Raw genomic sequence first — 25,386 nt, forward strand, 5'->3', positions numbered from 1 at the left:
CCTACCAGCCAGCACAATTAAAAGCTTGAAGCTAAACACGAAGGGGCAGCCCGCTCCTTGGAGCCGTTCCCAAAATAACCCCATAGGCATCAGAGACAAGAACTCTTAAAGCCTTGCCTGGACACGTGTCTAAAAGTCTCCAAAAATAGCTCCCGCTTCCCCTTTGAAAAACGCTGCGGTTCCCAATTCCTCACAGGAACTCTGTTTCTGCTCAGAGAAGCCACAAAATAAGCGAGCGGCCCAGAATTGATCTATGAGCACATCTGGACTAGCCAAGGTCAGCCTTACGGAGAAGAAAAAAAAAATAAAGATTTTAAACAGTATGTGTCAAATCCAGGGACCTTTATTTCTCTGGAATGGAAAGAATTTGCCAGCCTGGACAAAAAATTGCAGGCGGCGATTGTACATTCTTTCAAATAAAAAAAAAAGAACACACACACAAGAGTTTGGCTCCATAAATTTCTGTCATAAGAAACAACTTTGAATTGTACACCAAGCTTTTTACAAAGCATCAATGTTAAGATGGTTTACTGTGCTCTATCACATTCTCGGCCATTTATACAGAATACGCCTTACCAAATGCTACATCAGCTTAAGACATTTTTAAAAATTAGTATTAAAAAGATACAAAGGCATGTTGGCTTTCATTTGGGTTTTTTATTAAGACATGGGAGTTTTCTTTGTTTGTTTTCCTAAGGAAGTCACTAAAAAAATATAATAACTTAATTCGTAAGGACAAGATTGGTTAAAAATCCAGCCTTGCTTGCTTGGCAGCCTTCTGCGCTCGTACCTCTGTTGCTTCCATTAGTCTCTCAGCTCGGCCGGCCGCAGACGCGTCCTGCGGGGTCTCAGCCTGCACTCCAGATCTCTCCATGCTCACAGTTACCGTTTTTGTTCAGAGTTTTCACCGCGGCCAGGAAATATTCCCAGCCAAACGCTAAAAGCGATCTTCAGCCAAACAGGGGGTTTCAATCGGGGCCAATTTCGCATGGGTTTAGCCCTTTGTCTTTTGCCTCTTTGTACATCCTTTGGAAGTCTTTAAAACGAGGGGCACAGCCTAACCTGGCCTCCCCAAAGTGCATGCGTCCCGTGAAAAGGAAGTCTCCATCTCCTGGTTTCACCCCGCACTCCAGCAGGGTCTTTATTTGTCCTCGCCAGTTCCCACTCTCCCCCGTCAGCTGAAAGACTTTGCTCTTCTGCCTGTACAGTTTGTTGACACCAACGTGAATTATGGATTCTTGCTCTTCTGCCTCGTTCGTTACATCTTGAATGGAGCCTCTGATCACTGGAAACAGAAAAAGGACGTAAAGAAATAGAAAAAAGACCCAAAACCCCTCTGGAAGAACCAGGTCCAGACTCGGCCCCACACCACCAGGCAGTTCAAGGGGAACTGATCTCACTACAGCAGCCCCAGTTTTGGTCCTTTCTTCTTTTTGGAGTTAAGTTTCTATCAGTAACCTCCAGCATATATTTGTATTTGTTACAGTTCATATTTGTAATCTGTCCAGCAAAGGGGACCCACATATTAATTTAAACACAAAAATAATTACATCAGAAAAATAGCATCAATCGTGATGAGTTCTAACAAGAAGATACATGCTTGATGCTCCCTGACAATGTACCTTCTGTTCTTCAGCCATTACAGGTACCAGCTAATATTAATTTCCCCTTGAAAAAGGGAAGCACTGAAAATTATTGAAACTTTTGGTCTTTTCTCAACAGTCCATTTTAGGGCAACAAGTAAAGGCCTCTCCTAGATGCAGCCAAGTCTTTGAACTTCTACTTCCATTGTGGTTGTCAGGTCATTCTCTGTCCACCCTGGGGAAGTGCCAGCTGGGCACATGGTTTGGAGGTCCTTCACACCACGTCCTCCTCCCTCTCCCGCGCACACAGCCCCTTCAGACCGCCTTTACTGCTGGCGGAAGCTGCCAAGCATAAGTAGGTGTCCATCAGCATTTATGGATGTCACATTCAAGTGAGCCACCCGGGGGGAGAAGGGAGGGGGGAAGCAACAACTCACCAAAATCACTAGTGCAGACAGCCAAGAGGACTTCTGTGTCACTACATGGTCGGCAGGGAGCTGCGGGGAAAGGGTCAGAGTTAGCAAAGGACTAGACAACAGTAAATAAATACACCAGTGTTTAAATTAACCAAAAACAGGACACGGACACACACACACGACATGGGGACAAGTGGTCCAAAGACCTGTCAGGCATCAATAATGCTACAAGAAACAGAGGCTAACCCTACCCCCCATGAGATTTTTGTACTTGAGTAGGAATATGGACCTTTTTAACGCTCCTGTTGGGATGTATTATCTAGCAAACACCCCACACGCTCGCCGTGCTTATGCAAAATACGTTTTGATACCGGGTGCCTTTGCAGCGTGCTCTGCTGTAAATTCAAAGCTCTCAGAAAGGCTTTGAAGATCATGTGCCTTTTAAACTCTGATGGCAAAGCTTCTTTCTTACAATTTCTATCAAGTGCTGTCGGGCTATTTCACAAGCCATTTAGTCTATCACCACATCAAAGATCCAGGAGGTTACAGAGTGGGGGAGGCAAAGAGGGGAAGAATAAAAAACCCCAGCGCATGTGTTTGAGGGCGTCGAGGCAAAGCGGAAACTCGAGCCGGTATCTGTTAGAGCTCAAGCAGCACAAAGACCATTTCCTGTACTGCTGGAAACATTTGGATATCAGCACTAATCTAATCAATGCAAGAATGCGGCTCCTCTTTGTACTCAGCCAGCTATTTCTGAGGAGAAGGTACTGTAGTTGAAGTACAGATGTTTCTATAATACCCTGTTGAGTTCAGGAATTTGCTTACTATCAGGGTCTGCCCTGCCCGGCGATGCTAATTAAGGCTGTCCACTGGTGGCCCAAGGATCAGAGCCCACGTCTTTCACTGGATGTCACCTCTTTCACTGGATGTCACCGTGAGGCGGCACTTGAACGTCAGTCAGAGAGATGAAAACCCATCAAGCGTGCTGCTCTGCCTGCATTACTACAGGCAAAGTCTACAGCAAAGCCGGGCTCGCGCGCCGGGGACCAGGCGAAGCGTTGGGAGCTACAGCTCATTTCATCAGGCAGCCCACCATCAAACCCCAAGCTGAAGCTCCCCCACTTCGCCCCACCCCAAAAAAATTCAGGTTTTTGAACCTCAACATCTGAAAGCACGTAGTTACCAGATTCCCAAATAGTCACACGCTTCCTCTCACCCCTGCCTGCTTCCCGGAGAAGTTTATCCATTGCACTAAGAAGTAGATTTAAACCAGTCTAAACAACGCCTAGCTGGTGCCTACGACGCTCGGCTATTAGCCTTCCTCTGTTAGATGGCACAAGCCATTCTTTTACGTAAGACACGGCAAATCTCTTATTTTTTCCAAGGTCCCAGAAAGGCAGTGATCCAGAAAGAAGGATTATTGAACCAAATCCACCAGATTTGCTCCAGTCAGATGATTAATACACAGTGTAACACGCTGTTTAATAGGATTAAAAAGAATGTAAAATGCACATTTCTGGCCAGGGATATTTGAAGGAATAATTCAAGAAGGTTGAAAAGCTACAAGAGAAGAGACAAGGAATAGGGAAAATAGTTTTGTGAAAGCATCTGGATCAATGGGGCATTTCTGTTTAGTTGAGCCTGAATGCCTCCAGGACCTTCAGAAACAAGTCAGCCTTTACCACCCTTCTTTCCCCCACGTTCCACTTCAGTTCTCATTTTTGGAAAAGTTTGGAAACTGTTTAATATCATGAGAAATACAGAGCCGGCCAAAGCCAGGACGTAATTGGAGTACTATAACAAAGTCAGTCTAAAGATACTTTAATTTTTAGACTCAAGAGATTTTGATTAATGGCTAGACCAAACATCCAAGTTTCATCTGACAGAGAAAATTGTGTTAGTCACATCACACCCTACTACAGAGTTGTTTCATTCAAGGCACCTACCAAATTCATCCAGGGCAAAAGCCCCTTTTCCGCAGCCTCCCCCTGCCCAAGCCAGGACCTGAGTGAGATCAACCAAATGGAGGGAACCTGCAAACCTGCGCGAATCCTACAGCATTTTCACACAGACAGAAACTCTAAAACAAAGCACAGCTGATGGACATCCTCAAAATCCACAGCTGGATTTCAGACCCTGGATTTCAGATATTTTGTTCTGCAAAGATCTAATAATAAAAAGGCATCATGGCCTTTTTAAGTCTGAGTGAAAACAGTCTTGGTTTAGACCAGACATCTCTGTAGTTCGTCCAACCCCATCAGAAAACTGAAAAAACCCAAATGACTAAGCCATTTTTGTTCTCAAAAGGAGTGCAACACAAGCAACAGCATTAAAGATGAAAACCAAAATACTTTAAAAGTGGTTCCTTCCGTTTACATAGACTGACACTGTAATAAATCAAATGAGCAAATCTCCACGTCTACACAGAACCAAATCATTTTAATTGTGGACTCTAGGCAAAATCCTGCATCCTTTTTAAATGCAAAAGGAAATTAAAAGAGCTCAGCATTGCTCACACTAGATCATTACTTAAAACCTACTTCAGATCCATGCTGACTCACAGCAGTTTGGTGGCATGCAGGCATATTTAACAGCCATTTACCACCACCCATCACTGCGATACCAGACATATGCAGAACAGAAATCCTCGTCTGTGGAACAGCTCCCACATCTGCATTCACAGGGTATCAAATATATCTTGCAAGTGGCAAAAACAAGGTATGCAAGCACAGATGGAAAGCGAGTCGTGAAGGATTACTGCCGAGGTAAATGGGCCATTAAAAAGCAAATAACATTCACTGGCTACCACCAAAGCTTCGTTCCTATATAGTCTCACAAAAGAAACAAAATCCTTGGGAGGAGGCAATGCCTACACTTTCTTTTGAAGCACAGCCATTAAGGAATCTGTGTGTTTATGCCGCAAGTTAGTGATTTTAGCTGCAGTTCAGCACTCATTCACTCCGGAATTGGGCAGGTGTTCTCCTCCATCAGTAGGTCAAAATGACACACACACCTCAAGGTAAAATGGGAAGCATCCTTATAACTAAAAAAAGAAAACCAAAAAAAAAAAAGCACTTCACTTACGCACAGCAGGTGAAGATGTTCATTTTCTGAGGAAACGGGCCTGGTTACTAAACAAGACGGCTGTGTTTGCCGGATGCCCGACTCCCTGGGGATGTCTCGAGGGCTGCCCAGGTTCTCGGGTCCACCAGCAAGTCTATGAACTTGCAACCACAACAATATCAACGTCAGCTGCTCTAATTCCTTTAAACTCGATAAGCCAAAGAGCCTTAATTCATACAGCAGCAGGGGAAGGGTGAAAAAAAAAAGAAGAGAGAAAAGCAACGTTTTATTGAAGCCCTCTAAAGCCCAGATGCCTATAACTCAACTCCACCGCCGGTGGCATAAAGCCTGCATTGTGCACGTCGGCTGCCGACTCTCCTGGGAATGCCTTTGATGGATTTTGACAGTATCCTGACCTGAAGTAACCTGAGGCAGCCCTCTCCCTCCATCCCCCCAGTCCAGTGCCTCCAAAGGCCTCTCTATTCACCTCCCCGCAGAGGGAGATGTAATTACATCATTCCTCACAAGCCAGCAGTCATGTCCCAGCTGCTTTGAGCGATTTGCCCTCTGAACCTGATGTTACCGAGGAGGACGTGGCGATACTAACAATAGACTGCACTTGTTGGCCAACAGCTTTGTCAAACACAGCGCTGGTCCTCTCCGCGGGGAGGCAGAAACGCTCAGGAAGAGAGAGGGACGTGCCCTGAGGAGATGCCAGTAGTTCCAGAAGGTCCCCAGCTCAGCCAGCACCACGGAGTTGAGTTGTCTAGAAAGGGTCTCCTCCAATATTGGGGATGGATCTAAGTGCACCTTCAGTGCTGCAATTTAGCATGAGTCTCCTCTGCCTCGAGAGCTGTGGGTAGGTGTTGCCGTCCTCTCTCGGAACACACACACACACACACACACACACACAACCCCAGTCCTTCCTCCTTTGGTTTGCGACATTTGCACGCAACCCTTCTCTCCTCCGAAAATATGAGATGGGGGTTATTTGAAGGGCCATCGTCATGGTTTAGGATGACAGCTCCCTGCAGGACACATTTGAAGTGAGACGTACTGGCTCTGGCTGCAGGCGTCACAGAAACCACATGAATGGGCCTGATCTTCTTTTGAAACATTTGTATTTCAACAGCCACCCATGGGTCTGACTGACCTTACCTTACCCCCAAACCAGCTTCCAAACCAGAAGTGAGAAGTCTCCTCTGTCTGTCTTGAGTTTTCTCAACACACTCCACAACCTCAGAGCGATCAAGAACACTAGATGAACCAGGCTGCAGGTCTCTACACCCTAAACCAAAGCTCCACTTACTGAGCCCAAAAGACCTGCTCCATCCACCCTACGTCTCTGCTGAACATACACCAGCGCTCTGGCAGCACACACAGGAAGAGAGACACCCTTTAAGCAGAAGTGAAAATGTTTAACACAAAGTAATTGCAGAAAACCGCTTTACCGAGGAATACCCTTTGGTTTTATTAAGAAGCTTGCGTACACGTGCGGTGTGGGAGAGGTGTGGATGGTGCAGGAGGAAAGCATAGAGCCGGTTTATCTGTGCTTCAGTTTCCGTGGCATGCATCACCCCCACGTCAGTATTTCTGAATAATCCTTTGAAGAGCAATCAGACCTTTTAAGTATCAAAAGCTACTGAGGAGGCCCAGGCAAGGTTGGAGCATTATTTTCTGTTAGTTCTAGGCTTAAAACTTTTGATGAAAACAAGTAGTCTTTTCTCTTGCACGCTCAGCGGAAGACATTCAAAAATGGGTCTTTCTTGCAGACCAGGTGGATTTAAGCTCAGCCAGCCCATACTGCAGCACCTCAGGGGGTGCAGCGTGGGGCCGGAGCAGACCCCTCTCCCGGATGAAAGGTCTCAGCCTGACATCAGCGTTAGTTCATATGGAAAAAAACCAAACACACCACCCACACCCTTCAAATTCTTGCTGGCAGCTTTGCAATTGTAACCGTACTGGAAAGGGCATCATAGGATGAGTCTCCTTCCTGGAAACACGGAGTACAGACTTCCGAGAGCAGGTTATAAAAATAGAGATGTGGTTTCTCCAATGATGGTGCATTTCTCAGTCATTTTTCTGAGTCCTAAGCAGAAATGACTATGTCTCAACTGATTACTGGATCCGTGATTTAGCTGGGAGACAAAAGAGTTTAAGGGCAAACATCATACATGCAAGGAAAAACAAATAAATCTTGCCCTGATCCTGCTTTAACCAATTAAAAAGTAGAATAATCCTTGTAATTATTTCTTCCTAAGTTTGCCTACGCTTCCTCTCTGAAGAGGCAACACTTCTGCCAGGAAACAAACCTCTCACAGCCCGTATCCCAAACCAAAAGACCTGCTACTTTGCAGTGGAGGTGGACAAGAATTTGACAAGCACTATGGTCTACCAGGCTTGGACAAGTCATCTCCTCTCTAGATATACCTTCAACTTTCCTCACCCCCTCAGAAAGCTCTTCCTGAGCAAGCCAAAATAACATTCAACCTCAAAACGCTCACAACCCCCACACCGAAATGCCGTCTAAACGACATTAACGCGTCTGCACGCCAGTGCATCTCAAATTTAAAATGAAGAAGCTAGCTGGGAGCTCAGGCCAGCAGAGCCGCATCCAGCACACCTGCATTTAACGTAATACCTGCGGCCGGGCAGAGAGGGGAAAACACGGCCAGATGACACAGAGCATCTCCGCAGCTGGGCTGGAAGTTACTGACACCCAGTCACAACACACAGAGGAGCTCTCTCATCACTCCTTTGTTTTACAAGGTTTTCCTGTCTTTGGATGGGATAGGATTACAGGGCTTTCTGCAAGCGCTGCACTTTTTCCAGCACGTCAGTAGGAAAAAGCCAAGTCAGGGAGCAAACACCAGAGCTGGACTCGTGCTACTCCCAGCCCCTCGGCTCAATAAGCCTCGGACATGGGATCCAAAGGGATCGTGCTTCTTCGATGAATAGAAGGTGAATGCTACGAATAACATACTGAGAGAGTTTAGTGCTCTGCTGAAGGCGGAAGAATTCGGCCCCATATTTGCTAGTAAATTAATCTGAGCCTGTGCTGAGCACAAAAGGCAGCTGCGAACAAGGATCACGAGCAAAGATACACAACTCAAAGACTCCCTCCTTCCACAGCCAAAACACAGCCAAGATTTGGTACAAGACAAGATGGTGATTCAGCAACTGGACCAAAATCGTGATGCTGCAATGGACGTTCTCCCCTGACTCCTTTACGTACTGCAGGGATATTGGTGATTCCATCTCTTCAGAAAAGAGAGCATCAACTCCAGTTCCTTGCCTTTGCTCGTTTCCAACATTCAATTTAACTTGCGCATATGTACAAGTTTCCAGAAGTAGCCTGGAAAATATAGACACTGGCCAAGAACAATTTAAACCTGCAAATAAGTTTAATGAAATGCAGACTTTCATATGCTGTGGCATGGATTGTGCCAAGAGAATTGAGTTAATACCACTTCCTTCCTGCGAAGGAAGAATAAAAAAAGCATATTGTAAACCTCACCATTAGAGATGTGATGACCTTTATGTTCTGAGAAACGTTAAGACAAGAGACCATAAACCAGAAATTTATCTTTTCACAGAAATGTCTTCCAAGAGGGTATTAAAGTCCTTAAGTACCAAAGATGACTATTTATGTAAACAGTGTGAGGAAGAGATTTGGTACTAGGAAAGCTCCGTTTGCAACAGCTTTCAAAATGAAACTTGGCTCAGCAGCTCCAGAGCATGTAAGGGTCCTCCGGGATTGCAGAGTCAACGCCTTTTCGTTGTTCCAAGATGCAGCACCCATTCTAACAAATGAGCTGAAAGGTCAGCTAGAAACACAAACAGCCATTTGTTTTTTAAAAAAAAAAAAAATGGGGGGGGTAGGGAGGGGAGAAAAAAACCCACAAAGCAGTTTTTATTCAAGCAGCATTAGACACTATTGAACTCTACCTCCAGGTCCATGCACGAGTTGCATCAACCCAGGAGAAATCATGAGAAGTGTCATATCTTTGAGACACTTCTTTCTGTCCCACCTCCCCTGGGCTGCCTATTGCTCCATCGGGGAGCAATAACGCCTGTCCCAAACACTGTCTCCCTCCCTTCCCCGCCTCCCCTCCTGCCGTACATGGCTCGGCCTCCATCACTACCCCGACCCTCTCCAGCCTCTCCATCCCAGCCCTGGGCTTTGGGCTCCCACGGCGAGCCCCGCTGCTCGGGTGGGCAGCGACGTAATGGCAACAGGGCCAGTGCCAACCCCCAGCCGAGCTCCTACACTTACCCATTGCATCACCAGCACTGTAAAAATCCTGGGTTACAGTCAAGCCTGCAATGTGTCGTGTCCAAAAAGCCCTACTCAGCAGATGAGATTTTCAGTTAAATTCCTTCTGTCTGAATTGCAGTGGAAAAGAGAGAGCCCAGCAAGAAAGAAGTGTCTCCGCAACCGCACTAGCCCTCAATTCTGTGCAAGCAGCATTTGTAATCATCTGCCATTTCCTTGCGTCCTCTCTCCCCCTTCCTAACTGCAATTAAAGAGAAAAGCAGGCAGCAAAGTAGCCGCCGGGAATTTCTCCTGCCGTATGTGCACAAGACACCAATATAAAGCCATAAAAAATACATCTATTTGTTTATCTCACAGAAAATACCTCTCTCCTTCCTCAAACCTATCGCTGCTGCCCAAGCGGGATCAGGAATGGGAAGCGCTGGGCAGGCGCGAGGATGGACGAATTGCTGGAAGACAGAGGTGCCTCCAGAGGGTTGAGGGGCTCCTCTGGGCTCGCAGCTGGGGCAGGACCTCTCTCCCGGCTGCCCCACAAGAGCCCACCATGGTGTAGCATCGCACCTCCAGGCTGCCCATCTACCGCCCAGCAGCACAGGACCACAGCAAATATTTCTACTGACTCAAAACCCACAAAGATTCAGGGTTTGGCTCATGCCCTCTAAAATTCGCTCCGAAAACATTTCTCTTTTCTTCTAAAGAAAATGTCATTCCAAAGCCTTGTAAAAGCATATGCTGATCAGATCTAGGAAAACATAAAGAAAGTTTTGATGTTTGTCTCTGATGGCGAACAAAGCACTTCGCTGAGATGTCACGCATGACACAAGGCAGAAAATGGAAAAGTAAGGTGTTTTTTACTCCCGTGCCCTGGGGAAGCTGTGCAGCCAGGCGCGCGGCCCTGCTGCCGGAGCTTCCCTCTGCCCCGGCCAGGGCTATGGGAGAGGCTGGAGCCAGCACCCAGTGCCAGGCTGGATTCCTGCCAGGAACACAAAGCCTTCCCTCCCTCCCCACCACCCTCCTCTTCGGCCCGGTCCATTAATGCCTCCTATGGAGCAGGGGAATAGAATTAAGTAACAAGTGGCTGGTTAAAGTTAAACCCTGAGAGTGGAGTAATGACAGATCAAAGATTAAGTGAGTTAGAAAAAAAAGAATAACAATAATAAAAAAAAGTAGCATATGTGCGCTCACATCCACACAGGTCCTTCTCCTTCCCGTTTCTAGAAATCAAATTCTTTTTGGTATGTGGGAGTGCTCTGAAGGAACAAGGCCAGTTTTCATTTTAAAACCACGTTTATTTGATCAGCCTGTTCTTGAGGTGGACTGTGGAAGGGCTACATCTCATGCCGTGAGATGTTCAGTGTTACAACATTGTTCAGTTAACCCCAAAAAAAGTTACTTAAGGTTTTCCATTTGTAACAGGTAAAGCTTTAAGATATATACAGCTTTTCTTCCTTAACAGCACACATTTCTTCGTCAAATTAAGATCATTTGCTGGTTGTACATAAGCCTGGGCTTCTTCCTTTTTTTTTTTTGTGCCTTAAATTTCTCATATCCACTTATACATAGACAAAGTTGGTGTAAAGTTGATAACAGTTCTGTTGGGGCAGAGGCGCATCCTTTCCAAACAGGAACGATGCCGGGGAGTTCAGGCAATGGAGGGCCAGGCCAGGCTCCGTGCGCGTATCCCAGCACTATTGAGTTGGACACCGGGGTTTCCGCCTGTTGCGGGAGTCAATGCCCAAATCCCAAACAGGACTCAGAGCAGTGCAGAGAGATACCCGAGGGGGGACTCATACAACCCATACCAAAAAAATCCTTCCACAAATTTGAATCATCAGCCGAAGGTAATGCTGGATCAAAGCTGCGTGTCATACGGCAGCAGCTTTTTTGACCCAATATTAAACCTCCCAAGGGCAGATTCAGCACATCACAGCTTTGGGTCCAGGGTAGACTTCCAAGCACAGTGTATATTTTCTGCCTTCTACCACAGATTAAGGCGAAAGAGATTTTCCGTCCTGCAAATCAAGGCCTTAACACTGGAAAAATTTGGCCCATGTTTCAGTGAGTTTCTTATTCCTCAGGGAAGGTGGGAGGCGTTCAGAGGAATGCGGTTCCCCCGCCCTCCCATCCCTTCTTTAACTACAGCCTCAGGAATTAGCAAACTAAACAGTTTTGCAGAGCAAGCACAGAGCATTATTAAAGACTGCCAAGCAACTCCGTTGGATTGCAAATCTGTTTGTGGGACCATCTTCCGCGGTACATAAAGGTCAGAGCAAAGCAGAGCCCCAGCTGCCCGGACAATACACCTGACTGCTTATTGGTTTTGACTGCCCACTGAGTTGAGAAATAAGCTAACGGCATTCGTGGCCAGTCTAGCAAAAATAAGCTATTTTCTTACCCCCTCTCCCCTGCAGCTGTGTATTTATCATTGCAGCTCCATTGTCACCTCCTCTGCCCGCTGCAAAACCAACCACTGTCCTGGCAACATCAAAGGGCAAGCAGGGCCAGAGGAGACTGCTGTCAAACTCGTTTTCTTGGGGGAAGGAGAGATTAAATTAGGGCATCCCTCCAATTTTGGATTGGGTTGTTTTGGGTTTTTTTAGGTGAACACTTCTCAGTTCGAAATTTTTCACCTTATTGAGGCTCAGACCCCCAAAACGTCACCCTCGCTCAATTATAGAACACGTAAGAGCGTGTGCGTTCGCCGAGCATCAGAACTGCGCTTTGAAATCATTTCACACAGGAAGAAACCCAAAAACTTTGCTCTCAAACTCTTCCCCCTCGGTCAATCATTTGCTGCAAACCCCACCACTTTAGGCACACGAATAACTGCAGCAGGTTTCTTGCTCCTCAAAATGAATCCTACTCCAGGCTCTGTTCTGCAGCGTCCGGCCGTAATCAATTCAATGTTAATCCAGGACCCCCAGTTCAGTGATGTGCCCTCGAAAACTAGCTTAAAATGTGCTTTTTCAAATACATATTGGGTTAGACAATGCTGTTTACTCTTTTGTAAAAAGTCACTTTATATCTAGTTTTGTATCAGCGTTTACTCTGGGAAAAGACATTGAAGTTACTACGGAAAATCTTCCTGCAAGGGGGGTGAGCAGACAAAAAACTATTCAGAAAATAACATGCACTAAAGCGGGAGTGTCTGAATCGTCCCTTACAAGGCCAATAATTGAAGTATATTTTGAACTGCATGTAAGGCTGCTTTCTGGTGGTTTTCTCTTAAAACTTGCTATGGATGGACCTTTTAGAGAGAGAAAAAGCATATAAAGCGGCAGCAAACCTTCAGCTGCAGCACAGAGCCTCCCTGCTGCCACCCAGGCCCCGTCAACCCCGTCTGACAGAACAGACCCCTGGGCTTCGCTGCGCTGCTCATTACGGATTTCACCCGTAAATCCTGCTGGGAGGGATCCTGTGGGATATCAACTCTGTTCTTCTGTGCAAACCAAACCGGACCACACTCAGATTTGCTTTCTTGTCCCCTAACACAGCTTAACCCAAGAAGCATGAGCTTACCCTGTGCAAAAAACTGGGGCCGGGGGGCGGTAGAGGGGGAAGACAAAACAAGCCATTTTTCTCATCTCATGGGGGGTTTTGGAAGACGGACCCCTGCCACCCCTGCAGCACACAGCGGTGCTGCCACCCCTGCCACCAAGCGTGGTGCCAACACCTCGGACGGTCACAGTGACTCAAGCAGAACCTGCACTAAGCATAAAGGTTGTGGGGACTTTCAATTTAAGTGTTCCAAGCGCCTCTTTCCATCACCTCTTCTACAAACGGCAGTGACGAGCACAGCGGGGCCCGAGCGCCATTTCCACACTGTGAGCACCTTGGCAGAGAGCGGGGACACCAGCCGCAGCCTCCTGCTCTGGGACAAAACCCAGGGATGTTTCCCCTCTGACAAGTGAAAAATACACCAGCGCATCTGCTGCTTCAGGCTACAAAGCTTAGCAGCGCATCCAGCCTCCAAGAAAGAAAAATAAAATGGGATATTTGGGAGCAGCCAGAGGAAAGCATGAGATCAGGAGCCCAGGAGCTGCGATGGCAGCAGCGCTCTGGGAGAATGCCTGCAGAGATACGGCAGATTGGTGCCCCACCTCTGCCAAACCCAAACTGCATTAGAGATCTAAAGTTAAGAGGGGTGCTTCAAAAAGCCATTTGTTAGTAGAAACACTGGCATAGCCCAAATTCTTATGAGCTTTCTTTATTTCCAATCTGTTTTCTCAGGCTAGTGAATTAACAGCATACAGGAAATAGCTGAATACTGTTCCTAATTAGTTAACTGGATTTATCCAGTTTTGCCTTGTTTTTCAGACACCCACTTGAGCACCGTACCTCCTATCTGTTAATATTCTCAGCCAGGTACCCAGCATTAATAAAGAAAATGTATAAAACAGTTACTAGAACCTGCAGTAAGTGGGTAGATGCCATCAAGATAAAGGGACATTTTTGTTAAAGTTTGACTTCTTTGCTACACAAAAGCGGGTGGGTAATGAAAGGGCTTTCAATTTACCTCCTGAGCTCAAACAACCACATTACAGACATCCCCATGAGCGTGCAATGGGAAAAGCAAACTACACACCTTACATAAAGCTGTATCCAGAGCTTGGATATGACGCTCTTGAAATAGACTTTAGGTGACAAAATAAAGGTCTTTTGGTGGGAGGGGGGAAGAGGATTGATTTTCCTCTCCCAAACGTTTGGTCAAACCTACAGATTCTTGTTTCAGACTAGCTGAGCAGAAGCTGAAGAACTTAAAAAGCCAATGGCTCTCAAGGGACCTTCACGCTTTTCATAGGAATTGAATCCAAGCTGGTTGCTGCAGTGCAAGGCAGACCTAGACCAGGCACACACTCCACTACAGCTGAGAAGCTCATGTGGGTCATCACCTTCAGAAAACTTCTAGGAACTATATGGCCAAACAACACTTTTGCCAAAACCTCCATCTGCTTGCCAGCCTAGGCAGCAGAGCAGAGACCCAGAGCATTATCTTCCAGCACAAGCAGAACAGATTAGAATCAACAGAATTCAACAACTTAAACAAGTTCTGCTGCTTCTCAAATGGCCTTGGGCCAAAATGTCACCGTGCCACAGTTCTTCAGTTGGGCAAACACCAAGGCTTCAGAGCCTTACTGCAAGCACCGAGCTGAAGTTAATGGACCATCAGTGTGGATGGGAATTATATAGGGCTGCAATCCAAAACCTCATCTGAAATCAAAAGCTCTTTCAGTCGCCTATCACTTTGGGTATCAAGAGGAGAACGCACCCATCGAGATGTCTGAATTGTCAAGGTGACCCTTCTTAGGGACTACTCACAGGAAGCGGTGACAAGTGCCGTAGCACATGCTTGCCTTCCCTCCTCTTCCCAGCTTAAGAAACTACAAACCCCCAGAAACGTGCTTTTTTGCTGGTGACTATCACAGTAAAAACCATCCCACACCAAATTGCAGCCATTTGAATTAAAACCCATCAGTATACTACACATACTTCCCACAGTTAGGGAAGCTGTAAGAGAATGTAATACGGCAGACTCAGAGCCAAGAAAAGGGTTAAACCCCCAAAATCTGGAAATTTTTAAGGCTGCACTTGTCTCATTGAACCTCCCCGAGAAAAGGGAAAGGCCAATGCAGAACCTGTGTATGTTTTCTACCGAATTATTTGCTAGACTCTGATTAAGTGGGAAAGAATGACTGTAAACTAATAAAACTTGAGGTTTTCTAATTAAACCACAGGCACCCTGCCAAGCATTGCTGATTTGTTGGTGCACCCTGCAATGTCAGGACTCTGAGGACACAACAGGTCATTAAAGTATTAAACAGATGACTTACACTCTTTAATCAGAGCTGGGATGCCAGGTTAGGAAGAGAGAGTAAACTCGAGGGCAGAGTACGATAATTATCACCAGGAAACAAACACACCGTTTAGCAAAGTGGAGAGAAGTTGTTAGCGAGTAGTTATTGCACAGGGAAAGGGCTAGAGTCCTGAGCCCCACACCTGGGTCTTTTAAGATTGTCATCTCCTCTACCCCGCAGTCGTAAGAAAATAATGCAGTATTTGTGATTTTTCGGTCCTTCGCCCTCAGACGAAGCGCTGCAGCGTGAAGCAAGGCCAGGAAATGCGCAAGCCTCCCCTGCCCGGCTCTGCCAGCACACCTCAGCCCCATCTGCAGCAGCATCTCGCCGCTCCGTCACCCCTTCACACCTACTGCCAGCTCTGCCCAACTGCGTCAAACTGCAATGCAGAGATGAGCGGGCTCGGGTTTTTTCCAGTGTGCGACAGCCAAAAAACACACAAACGTAAGCCGTGTTTGTGACCAAGGGACAGAAGCACGCTCAGAGGGAAACGCAGAGCCTTAAATCCAGTTTTCAGCTCCTTTAAGGTCAGCACTTGCCGCTGGCTTGAGCCTCCTTCCGATGAAGAAGCCACCGGTGGTTTCAGGGAATTGATTGCAAACCTCCCCTCCAAACGAACAGCTCAGTAAAGCCCATTTCTTTGGAGGTTTCACGGAAAAACTAGAAGCAGCTCCAGAAGAAAGGAGGTCCACGAACTGCAAAGAGCCCCAAATATATTGCTCTATAGAAGCCTCACAAGGCAGCTATTTGGCAGTTTCCCCAGACATATAGATATTTATAGGAGAATAAAAGTGCTCATCTGACTGAGTAGTGGAAAGAGTCATGTATGGCATTTTCATCGTGTTTTCACCCCCCGCCGCACCCTCCCCAGAGTCTGGGGATCCAAAAAAAGGCAAGAGAAATAATTTAAAATACAATAGAGATCCCTAGTTTGCCCGGAAGGCTCCGCTGATGAACTATTAAAAAGCTTCTTCTGTCCAAACAAGACACTTGGAGCGTGAAGCAGATAGCCTACCACATTGTTTTACAGGACAGCACTGAAATTCAACCAGTGTCTGTTACAGCTGAGAATACAGCAGGCACAGAAAAAGTGATTTAATATGCCTATCAAAGAGGAAGGCTGTAATTGGATTCAGTCCTCAGTTTGACTTCTGAAAGTCTCTGAAGAAAACCCCCATCAGCTTTAAAAATCTCCGAGATTTTATGTGGAATGAAGAGCACTTCGTTCTACAAACACAGCAGTTTGTGCCGGCTTGTGATGTTAAGGATGCCAGCAGCGAGTCCTCTTGATTTTAGCAAAGCTCGGCAGAAACCGTGTCTATGTGCAAACTAAAACCAGCAGTGATGAGCAGTATTTCTCACATCTTATTTTACCTACATGCACAAGCAATTTCAACTTATTTTTGGAAAAAAAAAAAAAAAAAAGTATAGGACTTTTCTTGGTAAGTTTAAGCAACTTCTCGCTAGCCTGCCTGTGTCTCCATCCTCAGAGCCCGTCAAAGAAAGAAGCACTGAATCTGGGAACATTCTCCAAATAACTGATTAAACAATGTATTTAATGTCTTCTGCGATGGAATTTTACTACATAGCTAACATTCAGCACAGCATACTCATCTCTGCAGAAATGATCTTACTGGGAAAACAGCTCTGCGGCAGATGCCCCACTTCATCTGCAGCCCTTGTACAACGCAGGAGCAGAGAAGCCTGCTTAAAATGCAGAACCCTCGATATTAAGCTGCAAGTTGCACACACGGCAAGAGTAAAGCAGGCAACTTCAATATCTGGATATTTGTGTTTATAGTTTTTTGTGTTTTAATGGCAAACACGCCATCTATCAGTTATTGGGGTTACTGCATTAGCCCCCAGCCAGCTACCTTCGCGCTGAGCTCAGACCTGTTCATCTCAGCCCAGCTAAGATCTGTACAAAACAAAAACGCCACATCTGAATTGGCGTGCCAACATCGGAACGCTAGCAGGGAGGCGAGTACGCGCGGACAGACAAACATATGAATCCAGAGCCCTGTTGTGGGAGGGAGCCACGGGCAGGGAGAGGAGAGGACTCAACTTCTGCAGCCGCTTATCCCGAAGTGACGGGACGAGGGATGCAGTGCCTGGAAGATCCAGCTGCAGTTTAATTAGCCACACCACCGCTTATCAAGTAGCATCCCAGGCAAAGCATATGGCATCACTACCGCAGAATCTAGACAGCCCACGTACGGCATCTTAGGCTTACTTTACATGGGGTTTTACTCAAATCGCCTCAAGAGTGCTGGGAGGACTCTTCTCCCCTGCTGTGGGGCTGCCTTCACTCCCTACCATTTCAAAAGAGCTACCATGGCCCTTCCACTTAAAATACCTAAACCTTGCAACCTCCCTAGTCATTTGGGACAAACTACCCAAGATCTGCTGTTCCCCAGGCTATTCTGGAACGCTCCCCTCCCTGGTTTTGGGGATAAAAGCTAGAGGCAATCCTGAATGGAGGAGATGCATGAACCAGATACTGCCTATCTAAAGCGAACTTCCCCTTCTCCCCTGTCATCCTCCACAAATGCTGGTTTTTCTTCTTCTCAAACTGTCTAATTGATTAGCATAATTAGGTTACACCTAGAGCTATTGTTCCCAAATGGTATTTAGCTTGGTATTTAGTATCAGACTTTGCAGGCTTGTGAGCTCTTTCAGAAAGTTTGTCCACTCCCCCTTCCTACAAGCTCTTCCTCGGCGTAAAATTCCTCCCTGCAAAACTTGCTTTTCATAATGGTTGGGAGAGAAGACAACACTGGCACTGTAAAAGCATTGTCATGGTGTTGAAGAGTGCTGGCATGGCACAGTAATGCTCAAGACAGTGTAGCAGACAGAGCGGAGGAAGGAACACACCATTTTCCTTGTTTTTTTTAAAAAAAAAAAGCAATAATTAGGTCAGCAAGTAGCAGTAGGTTCAGAGAGAGAGGAAAAAAAAAAGGAAAAGGAGTTCCTCCTTGTTTAAATGTTTATTATTCAAAACATGCAGCGGGGTCTTAAAAACTGAGTTAAAAAGTATTTAGAAAACTGTTACAGCAAGGTTTGGAAGCCCAGCTCACGCTGGAGTTCACTGGCGGGTAAAGCCAGCTCCTGTGACTCACCCCGCGCCTGCAAGGGGAGAATCGTTTACAGCGTAGCCTTTAACAAATCATTTGGAATTCAGCTTATGCTACCAGCTTCCAAAAAACAAAAACAACAACAATTTTAAAAAAAAAATCAATTCTTCCGCAATAGCCTGTTTATAAAACATGTCCTTAAAAGCACATGAAATTCAGACCCAATCACTTTCCCACTCACTCACGCTGCCATCTGTTATGCATCCAATACAGTACGTGAAAATATGACCAATATCCCAGAACTCACCAGAAACTGTGTGCAAATCAGCTGCCATCCCCTTGTTCATCAGTTCGTACTGGAAGCCCGTAATCTTCCTGCTAATGTCCTGCTGAGGGGTGGCCTCAATAAACAGCCCCCCCTGATCATAGCCAAAGCAATAGACTTTACTGGGGCTGCGATCTCCATCTCGGACCAAGAGTTTCAGTTCTCCAGTTTTTTCCAAATAAATATTTGCTCCTGCAGAGTCCTTGAAGGGCTTTATGCAAACAGTCAAATGTTTGTAAGAGGCAGGTGAAGTATTGGGTCGCAGGTTGACTATGAGTGCTCCCGTGGGATACATCCACTCTATTGACCCTTCAGAACAGCGGAGGTAGACCTGTTCAACATCCTTCTTGTGAGACTCGTGAGTTAAGCCACTGAGGGAAGAAAGAAAGAGAAAGTTAGAGAAATGACAGAGCTAGCAATGTGACTGTCATAACCTCAAACCTTCAAAGACCCACATCAACAAACGCAGGAAATCTATGAGTGTCGAGTATTGGCCCATCCAGCTCAGCAGCAGTCTGAAATGCTTGTCTCTTGCAAGACTGCAACCTTAATATTACAGGACAGTTTTAAATCATTTCCCAAAAGAAGAAGTCAAACCACTAGTAATTGACTTCAAAATTAAATAGGATATAAGCACATGATCAAAAGCAATTAAATTACTACAGCCTCAGTTACTGCCCATCAGCTGAGCTGTGGCAAATGACTTGGCGCATACTAAGTAGAACACGTACGCTTGGACTCCCTTCCTGGTGGCTTAAACCAGCACGTTCTCCAGCCTCGCGGATCGGACTCCACCTTTTGCCAAGCACTTTGTTCCCCTTCCAAGTCTATATTCCCAATGGATCTGAAACTGGGAGGGTTGCCAAGCTCACCCTGTGAACTGGAGCAAAGGGATGCTCTGTGGGTGCTACTGATACCCTCTACCCCAGCTGGGCAGCCCGTATCTCCAAACTGGGAGGTAGGGAGAGGAGAGAAGACACTACACTCCCCACTCATAGATGGGGAGGCATTGATCTACCCTGCTTCCTTCGGTACGTGTACCATGTTCCCCCACTTCCCCCCAATATGAGGTTTAAGCTTAGCTTAGCCCAGCTCCGATGGGCTACAAGTAGACACACAGCAGTGGCTGTTCAGCAAAAAGGAGAACGCGTGGCCAGCCACTATTGCTAGGGCACAGAGCCACCGTCAGTCCTGTGTCCTCACCCAGCACCGTGGCAAAAAATTAACATCCCAACAGCCATTTTGAGGGTTCAGAGAGATGGGACAGGAGAGCAACGTGGGGATCCCAGGGCCAACTGCCAGGGAGAGGAGAGCAAACCACCGTGCTTAAGCAGGATGACTAGTAAATCCTCGTGACTGGCTTGCCCACGGCCTAAACTGAGGACAGCTCTAAACAACCCTCGCTGCCTGTCACTGATGGACCAACTGGACCAACACCACAGGTTCTTGACTCAAAGCACTGATATGATACCGCATGCTGTAGGCACTCCAGATAAAGGAAAAAGTTGTGGGAAGCCTGGTTTATTGGTTGCAGTATTGGGGCCATTAGGCAAAAATCCTTTGGTCCCAGTCCCTGTCCAGTCACAAACCTATTATGCGAGTATGAGCAAATCACTTCACCACCAAGCTTGTTTCTCCTCCTACGCTGCTTTGCGTACCTAGTTCCCAAACATAAGCATCTTTTATTCTGCGCCTGTAGAGCACCACCCAAAACGAGACCCTTCAACGCAGCTCACGGGTCCGCTTCGCAGCACTTTAGGGAAGCTTTACAACATTCCCGTTTGCAGGCAGATGAACCAAGACAGGGAAAAAAAATTTAAAAAGGATTAAGTGACTCGTCTAAGGTTACACAGGAAATCTGTGGTAAAGAACATATTTTAGTATAGTGCAAGTAATGACATCAAGGCTCTGGTTTCTCAACAGAAACCTCCAAATACACAGTTCCCCACCCCAAAGATATATTCAGGTGCTGAACAGGGTTTAAATTCGAGTCAGCATTTAGAAAGTAACAACAAGCCATGTGTAAAAGAAGGGAAAAAAACCACCCATATGGTTTGCATTTACTGTTGATGTGACTCATTATTGTGAGTGTCAGTGTGACCCATTTGATAGAGGTTACACGAGGAAGCTCAGAAAAAAAAAAAGTCATATTTAATAACAATAGTGCCTGCAAACATGTGCTTTTGAATAATCTTGAAAGCCACATCAAGAACACAGATGAGGAGAAAAGAGGGACAAGTTTTTGACCTTTAGTCTCTTGCCCTCAAATTCGGTAGTACTTAACACATGCAGGAAACTTAACTTTCAATGGGATATTTCAAGTTGACTGTAAATCCACATCTGGTCCACAAAATCACTTTTCACCACAGCATGCGCATGATGCCACTCAACAGAAAACACAGAAGTCTGTTTATGTGCAAGCAGCGAATAAGTAAAATTAAAGAGTGTAAAGCTTACCCCTCAGCAAAGGGGCAAAAAAACTACCCTCACACGTCCCTTGTTCCTACTCAAGACATCAAAACAAGCTGCAAAGGTTTTGTAGGACTTAAATACTGGCAAATTCCACCCTGAAGCCTGAGTGCTTAAACAGAAGGAAGATACCAGGGGCAAAACTCTGAACTCATGCAGTGAAACTGCTGTTGCAAGTGATCCCAGGAACACCGAGGCAGTGAATTTCTGCCAGAGAAAAAAAGCCTTAGCATTCATTTTGTTCAAACGTTCATGCTGTTCAAACAAAAAACAGGGTGGATTCTGAAATTATCTTCTGAAAGCCAATTATATCCCACAGGCAAGAGTGATGCCATTAGACAGATACATCAAGCACAAGTACCTGTATGCATTAAGTCTTATAATAAAGGATGACTCAAAAGTTAAGCAGATTTCAAAATACACGCTCACATTACTTAACAGCAACCACCATCATCCAGTAAAACCTGTCGCTTTGCTTTCTGTCAAAATGACATGTCACCACATTGAGAGATTGTTTAATGTTGCGTTTAGTTCTCACTAGCCAGTCATCAGACACACCACATCCACAAAATAATGGAGGTCCGGGAGCCCTTTTTTTTTTTTTTTTTCCCCAAGCTCATTTGAGTTTTGTTTTTTTAAGTATATGGCAAGGAGATAGGGCAGTTGTTTCATGGTTACAGTGATGGATGAGCCATCCGTCCTCCCTTTCAGATGTGTGCTGTTTATTGGGGCTTACTTCTACTGCAAGTACTTCCTCATACCAATCCATGAGGACATCCTGAATCACTGCATTTGTCTCCTCGCTCTTCTCCCTTTCTGTTTGCAGCCACCCCCTCTGTCTGCCCCAGAAGATCAGTTACGGTGTCGGTGCAGTAAGCTGTGATGCTGCAACATGCAACAGGTGTTATGGAAAGAAAAGGAGAGCAGGAGGAATATTCACACTATCTACTTTAGCTGTTTACTTTATTTATCCTGCTACAGAGCCTCTGAAGAGCCCTAGAAGTACCTATGTCCTCCCAGCAGCCCTCAGCGAACCCAGGGAACTGTCGCTCCTAAGTTGGCTATCTAATTAAGGGTGACAAGCTAGAGAGCACTGAGACTTCCCCAGAGCATCCGCCAGTGCGGAGGGGAAGAACAAAGGACATTAAGCGGCCACATCAGAGCTGAATTCTTGCTTCTACAGTCAAAACCACCAGACTCGCATATTCCCAGCATGTCACTGTAGCACTTTTGCCCAAAGCATCAAGAGGTCATTGCAGCAGAAAAACCTGAAGTTACAGCAAGAATAACTGCCAGACACAGACCATAGTGAAGTTTCTGCTTTCTTCTGGACAAAACTTTCCTGGAAGCTCTCTGCCAAGCTATTTATTAAGATGCTGCTATGGCTTAAATTGCAGGTGTCAAGCTGTGCATTGCATCAGATTTCTCTAGAAGCATGAGGGGGGAATTCCTACAGGAATCCTAGTGAAGCTCTTCATACTACTCAGGGAAATAAGCTGGGCACCTCTTCACAAGCTAATGGGGAAAAAAAAAATCATATTCAGAATATTCTACTTCTAAGATCATTGCTTTTAATATTAGCATGTACAAAAAGGTGAGAAAACACCTTCGGTTTTACTGTAGGACATCACTAGCCTCTCAAATCTGCCTAAACAACCTAGAACTTCTCCATGGGAAGAAAGATTACAGTTTGGCATCCAAGTTCACAGGTTTTTCAAAGTTAAGATAAAAAACATTACATGCCTTCAAAACGTTATATTCCACAGAAAAAGTCCTTTCTGACCCATATAGCTATTAGTATCCACACTGAAATATTTAATTAGATGGTATTTACTGGTACATCAGATTACCTTTCTTCTTAACTGCTAGTCTTTTAGGACAAAGCAGATGATATTTAACAGCCTTAGGACCGCCAGCATTTCTGACAGCCCCTGTTTGCTACCAGTAAGGCCAAAGCCATCCTGGTTTATTTATCCCCTCCCAAGACTCCTGTCCACCCGGACCCCAGGACTCTCTCACACAAGTGAAACCACCCAGACCGAACTGTGCGTGCAAGAAGGCAGCTCTTCCTTCCCTGGGCCTCCAACGGCATCATCACAAAGCTGTCACCACTTTGGCTCACCAGAGCAACAACAGGCAAGTGAGTCCAAGCTTGCATCACCAGTTCACCCCAAACTCAGTTACAGGAAATGATATTTCACTTCCCCCCACCCCCAAAGCATCACCCCCTTAGTTGATACTCAAGGCATTGCTTATTGCACCCCTGCTCAGGAGACACGGGTGGTCACTGCTTGCTCTAAGAAAACAGCACAAAAATAGGAACCAAGCAGAACAAGATTACAAAGTCATCGGTCTTTTAAAAAACATGCTGTGGCACCATGTGGTAAAGTCCAGTTACATACATGCAGCTAGGATGCTTAGGGATGAAAGCAGGTACAGCTTTGGGGGGGAGGTTGGTAAAACAAAATGATACAATTAGGAGTTTGCCACAGAACTAATAGGTTTGGTCCCCACCAAACAGAGTCACCTTCAAGTGTATGCACTGGGATTAACTGCACATCAATTGTCAAGAGTCAAAAAAGTTCAAAAAAAAAAACCAAAACAAGCATCTGCATGTTTCAAACAGTAATAGATAAGAAATTATTAAGTTGAAAGCCAATCTATCTGTTCCCGGTCTGAATTCTCCCTCCTCCAAAATACCCTACTGACACAAGCTGGCCAAACTTTTATTTTAAAGAAAGTCAGATCTGAGCAGAATATTAGAGTCAAAGCATTTTACTCTCCAAGTACAGAAAGCCTGACGCAGCAACACTTGCTTGGTAGCAGAGTCGCTTTTTTAAAACTAGGAACGGCGGAGGAGGTCACAGACCCAACCACACACGTTAAGCTTATTACAAGCAATTAAAGGAAAGATAATTTGGGAGATAAACACTTGAGAACTGGAGAGCTTTCACAACCAGTGCAATTAGCATAGATGAGGAGGGAGGCCGCTGCGCCAGCCCCAGCTCCTGGGGCTCATCCCCGCCACCAGCTCCGCGGGACGAGGTGCGGAAAACTTCCCGGGAGCGATGGCTGGGGCTGCGGCGCGGCCGAGCGCGGAGGGACGGACCGGGCACGGCGAGGCAGAGCCGGGCGGGCTGCCCAGCCCTGGGCAGGGCCGCCCCGGCTCTCCGCAGGTGCACCGCATCCCGGGGCCGGTCCCCGCCGGGGCGGAGAGAGACGGCGCTCGTTCCGCGGGCGCGGCCGCCTCCGCGGAGAAGATGGTCGCGGGGAGAAACTTCTCCGCTGCGGACATGGCACCGCCCTCCTCCTCCTCCCCAGCCCCCCGAGCCGGGCAGAGGGGAGCCCAGCCCGCCCCGGCCCCTCCATCCCTCCCCCGCTCCGGGGGCCGCTGCCCCGCGCCTCTCCGCGGCGAGCCCGCCGAGAGGGGCCGGCCCCCGGGGGGGGATGGAGGCAGAGCCCCGGCTCCCCGCCTTGGGCCGCCCCCCCCTTCCCCGAGCCCCGTCCGGGCATCGCAGCGGGAGAGCTCTCCCTTTTGTTTTCGGCACCAACTTCTTCCCCCGACGGGGCGGGGATGGACGTGGCGGGGATGGACGTGGCAGCTCCCGCTTCCCCCCATCTCCCTTCCCCCGGAGCCCGGCGGGGTCTCGCCTCACCTCCCCTTCCAGTTGCACAGGTCGCTGGAGTACTGAGCCGCGGCTCCGCCGCTCAGCAGCAGCCGCAGCCCCAGGAGCAGTGGCAGGAGCCCGGCGGCCGGGGGGCTCCGCATGGTCCTCCCCCCCGCGGTGCGGTGCGGTGCAGGCGGCGCGGAGCGATGGGCGCAGCGCCCGGGAGCTCGCCTACATGGTGGGGGAGCGGAGCGACTACCCCATGCCCGGCTCCGCGCCGCTCCGGCTCTGCCTCTGAAGTTTGCACCAGCTCGCTGCGGGCTCCCAGCTGAGGGGCGGGGAGCGGCCCTGCCTCCCCGGGCCGCCCGCCGAGAGCCGGCTCCTCCTTCCCCCCTTCCCTCCCTCCTTCCCTCCTCCGGCGGGGCCGGCACTTGCTGCGCCAGCAAAACGCGGCGCCGGACCGGGGACCGCCGCCGGCCCGGCCCCGCGGGCGGCCACCGCTGCGTCCCCGGACCCCCGCAGGTGTCCCGGCCTGCGGCGGTGCCCTCCTCCCGCCCCGTCTCGGGTGCTCTCCGCGCATCCCCCCTTCCCTGCGCGCCCCCGGCCGGCCCGGGGACAGCCAAGGGGTTCGTTTGGCCGGGAAAGTCACCGGGCACAGCACTGGGGCAGCGACCGTCCCCCTGTACTCGGCACCGGTGAGGCTGCACCTCGAGGGTT

General features: G+C 47.4%; 1 protein-coding gene across 1 annotated transcript; it reads right to left on the reverse strand.

The window, feature by feature from the left end:
- Nucleotides 1-320: 320 nt before the first annotated feature.
- On the reverse strand, nucleotides 321-24,982 carry METRNL (meteorin like, glial cell differentiation regulator). Its single transcript, XM_054221205.1, has 4 exons — nucleotides 24,718-24,982; nucleotides 18,575-18,963; nucleotides 2,021-2,080; nucleotides 321-1,285 (listed from the first exon to the last, which is right to left on the reverse strand). Exons 1-4 carry the CDS (start codon nucleotides 24,828-24,830, stop codon nucleotides 969-971), a joined length of 879 nt encoding a protein of 292 aa, XP_054077180.1. The 5' UTR covers nucleotides 24,831-24,982; the 3' UTR covers nucleotides 321-968.
- Nucleotides 24,983-25,386: the final 404 nt, after the last annotated feature.

Source organism: Rissa tridactyla, chromosome 15, assembly GCF_028500815.1.
Source record: "Rissa tridactyla isolate bRisTri1 chromosome 15, bRisTri1.patW.cur.20221130, whole genome shotgun sequence".
Taxonomy (NCBI): Eukaryota; Metazoa; Chordata; class Aves; order Charadriiformes; family Laridae; genus Rissa; species Rissa tridactyla.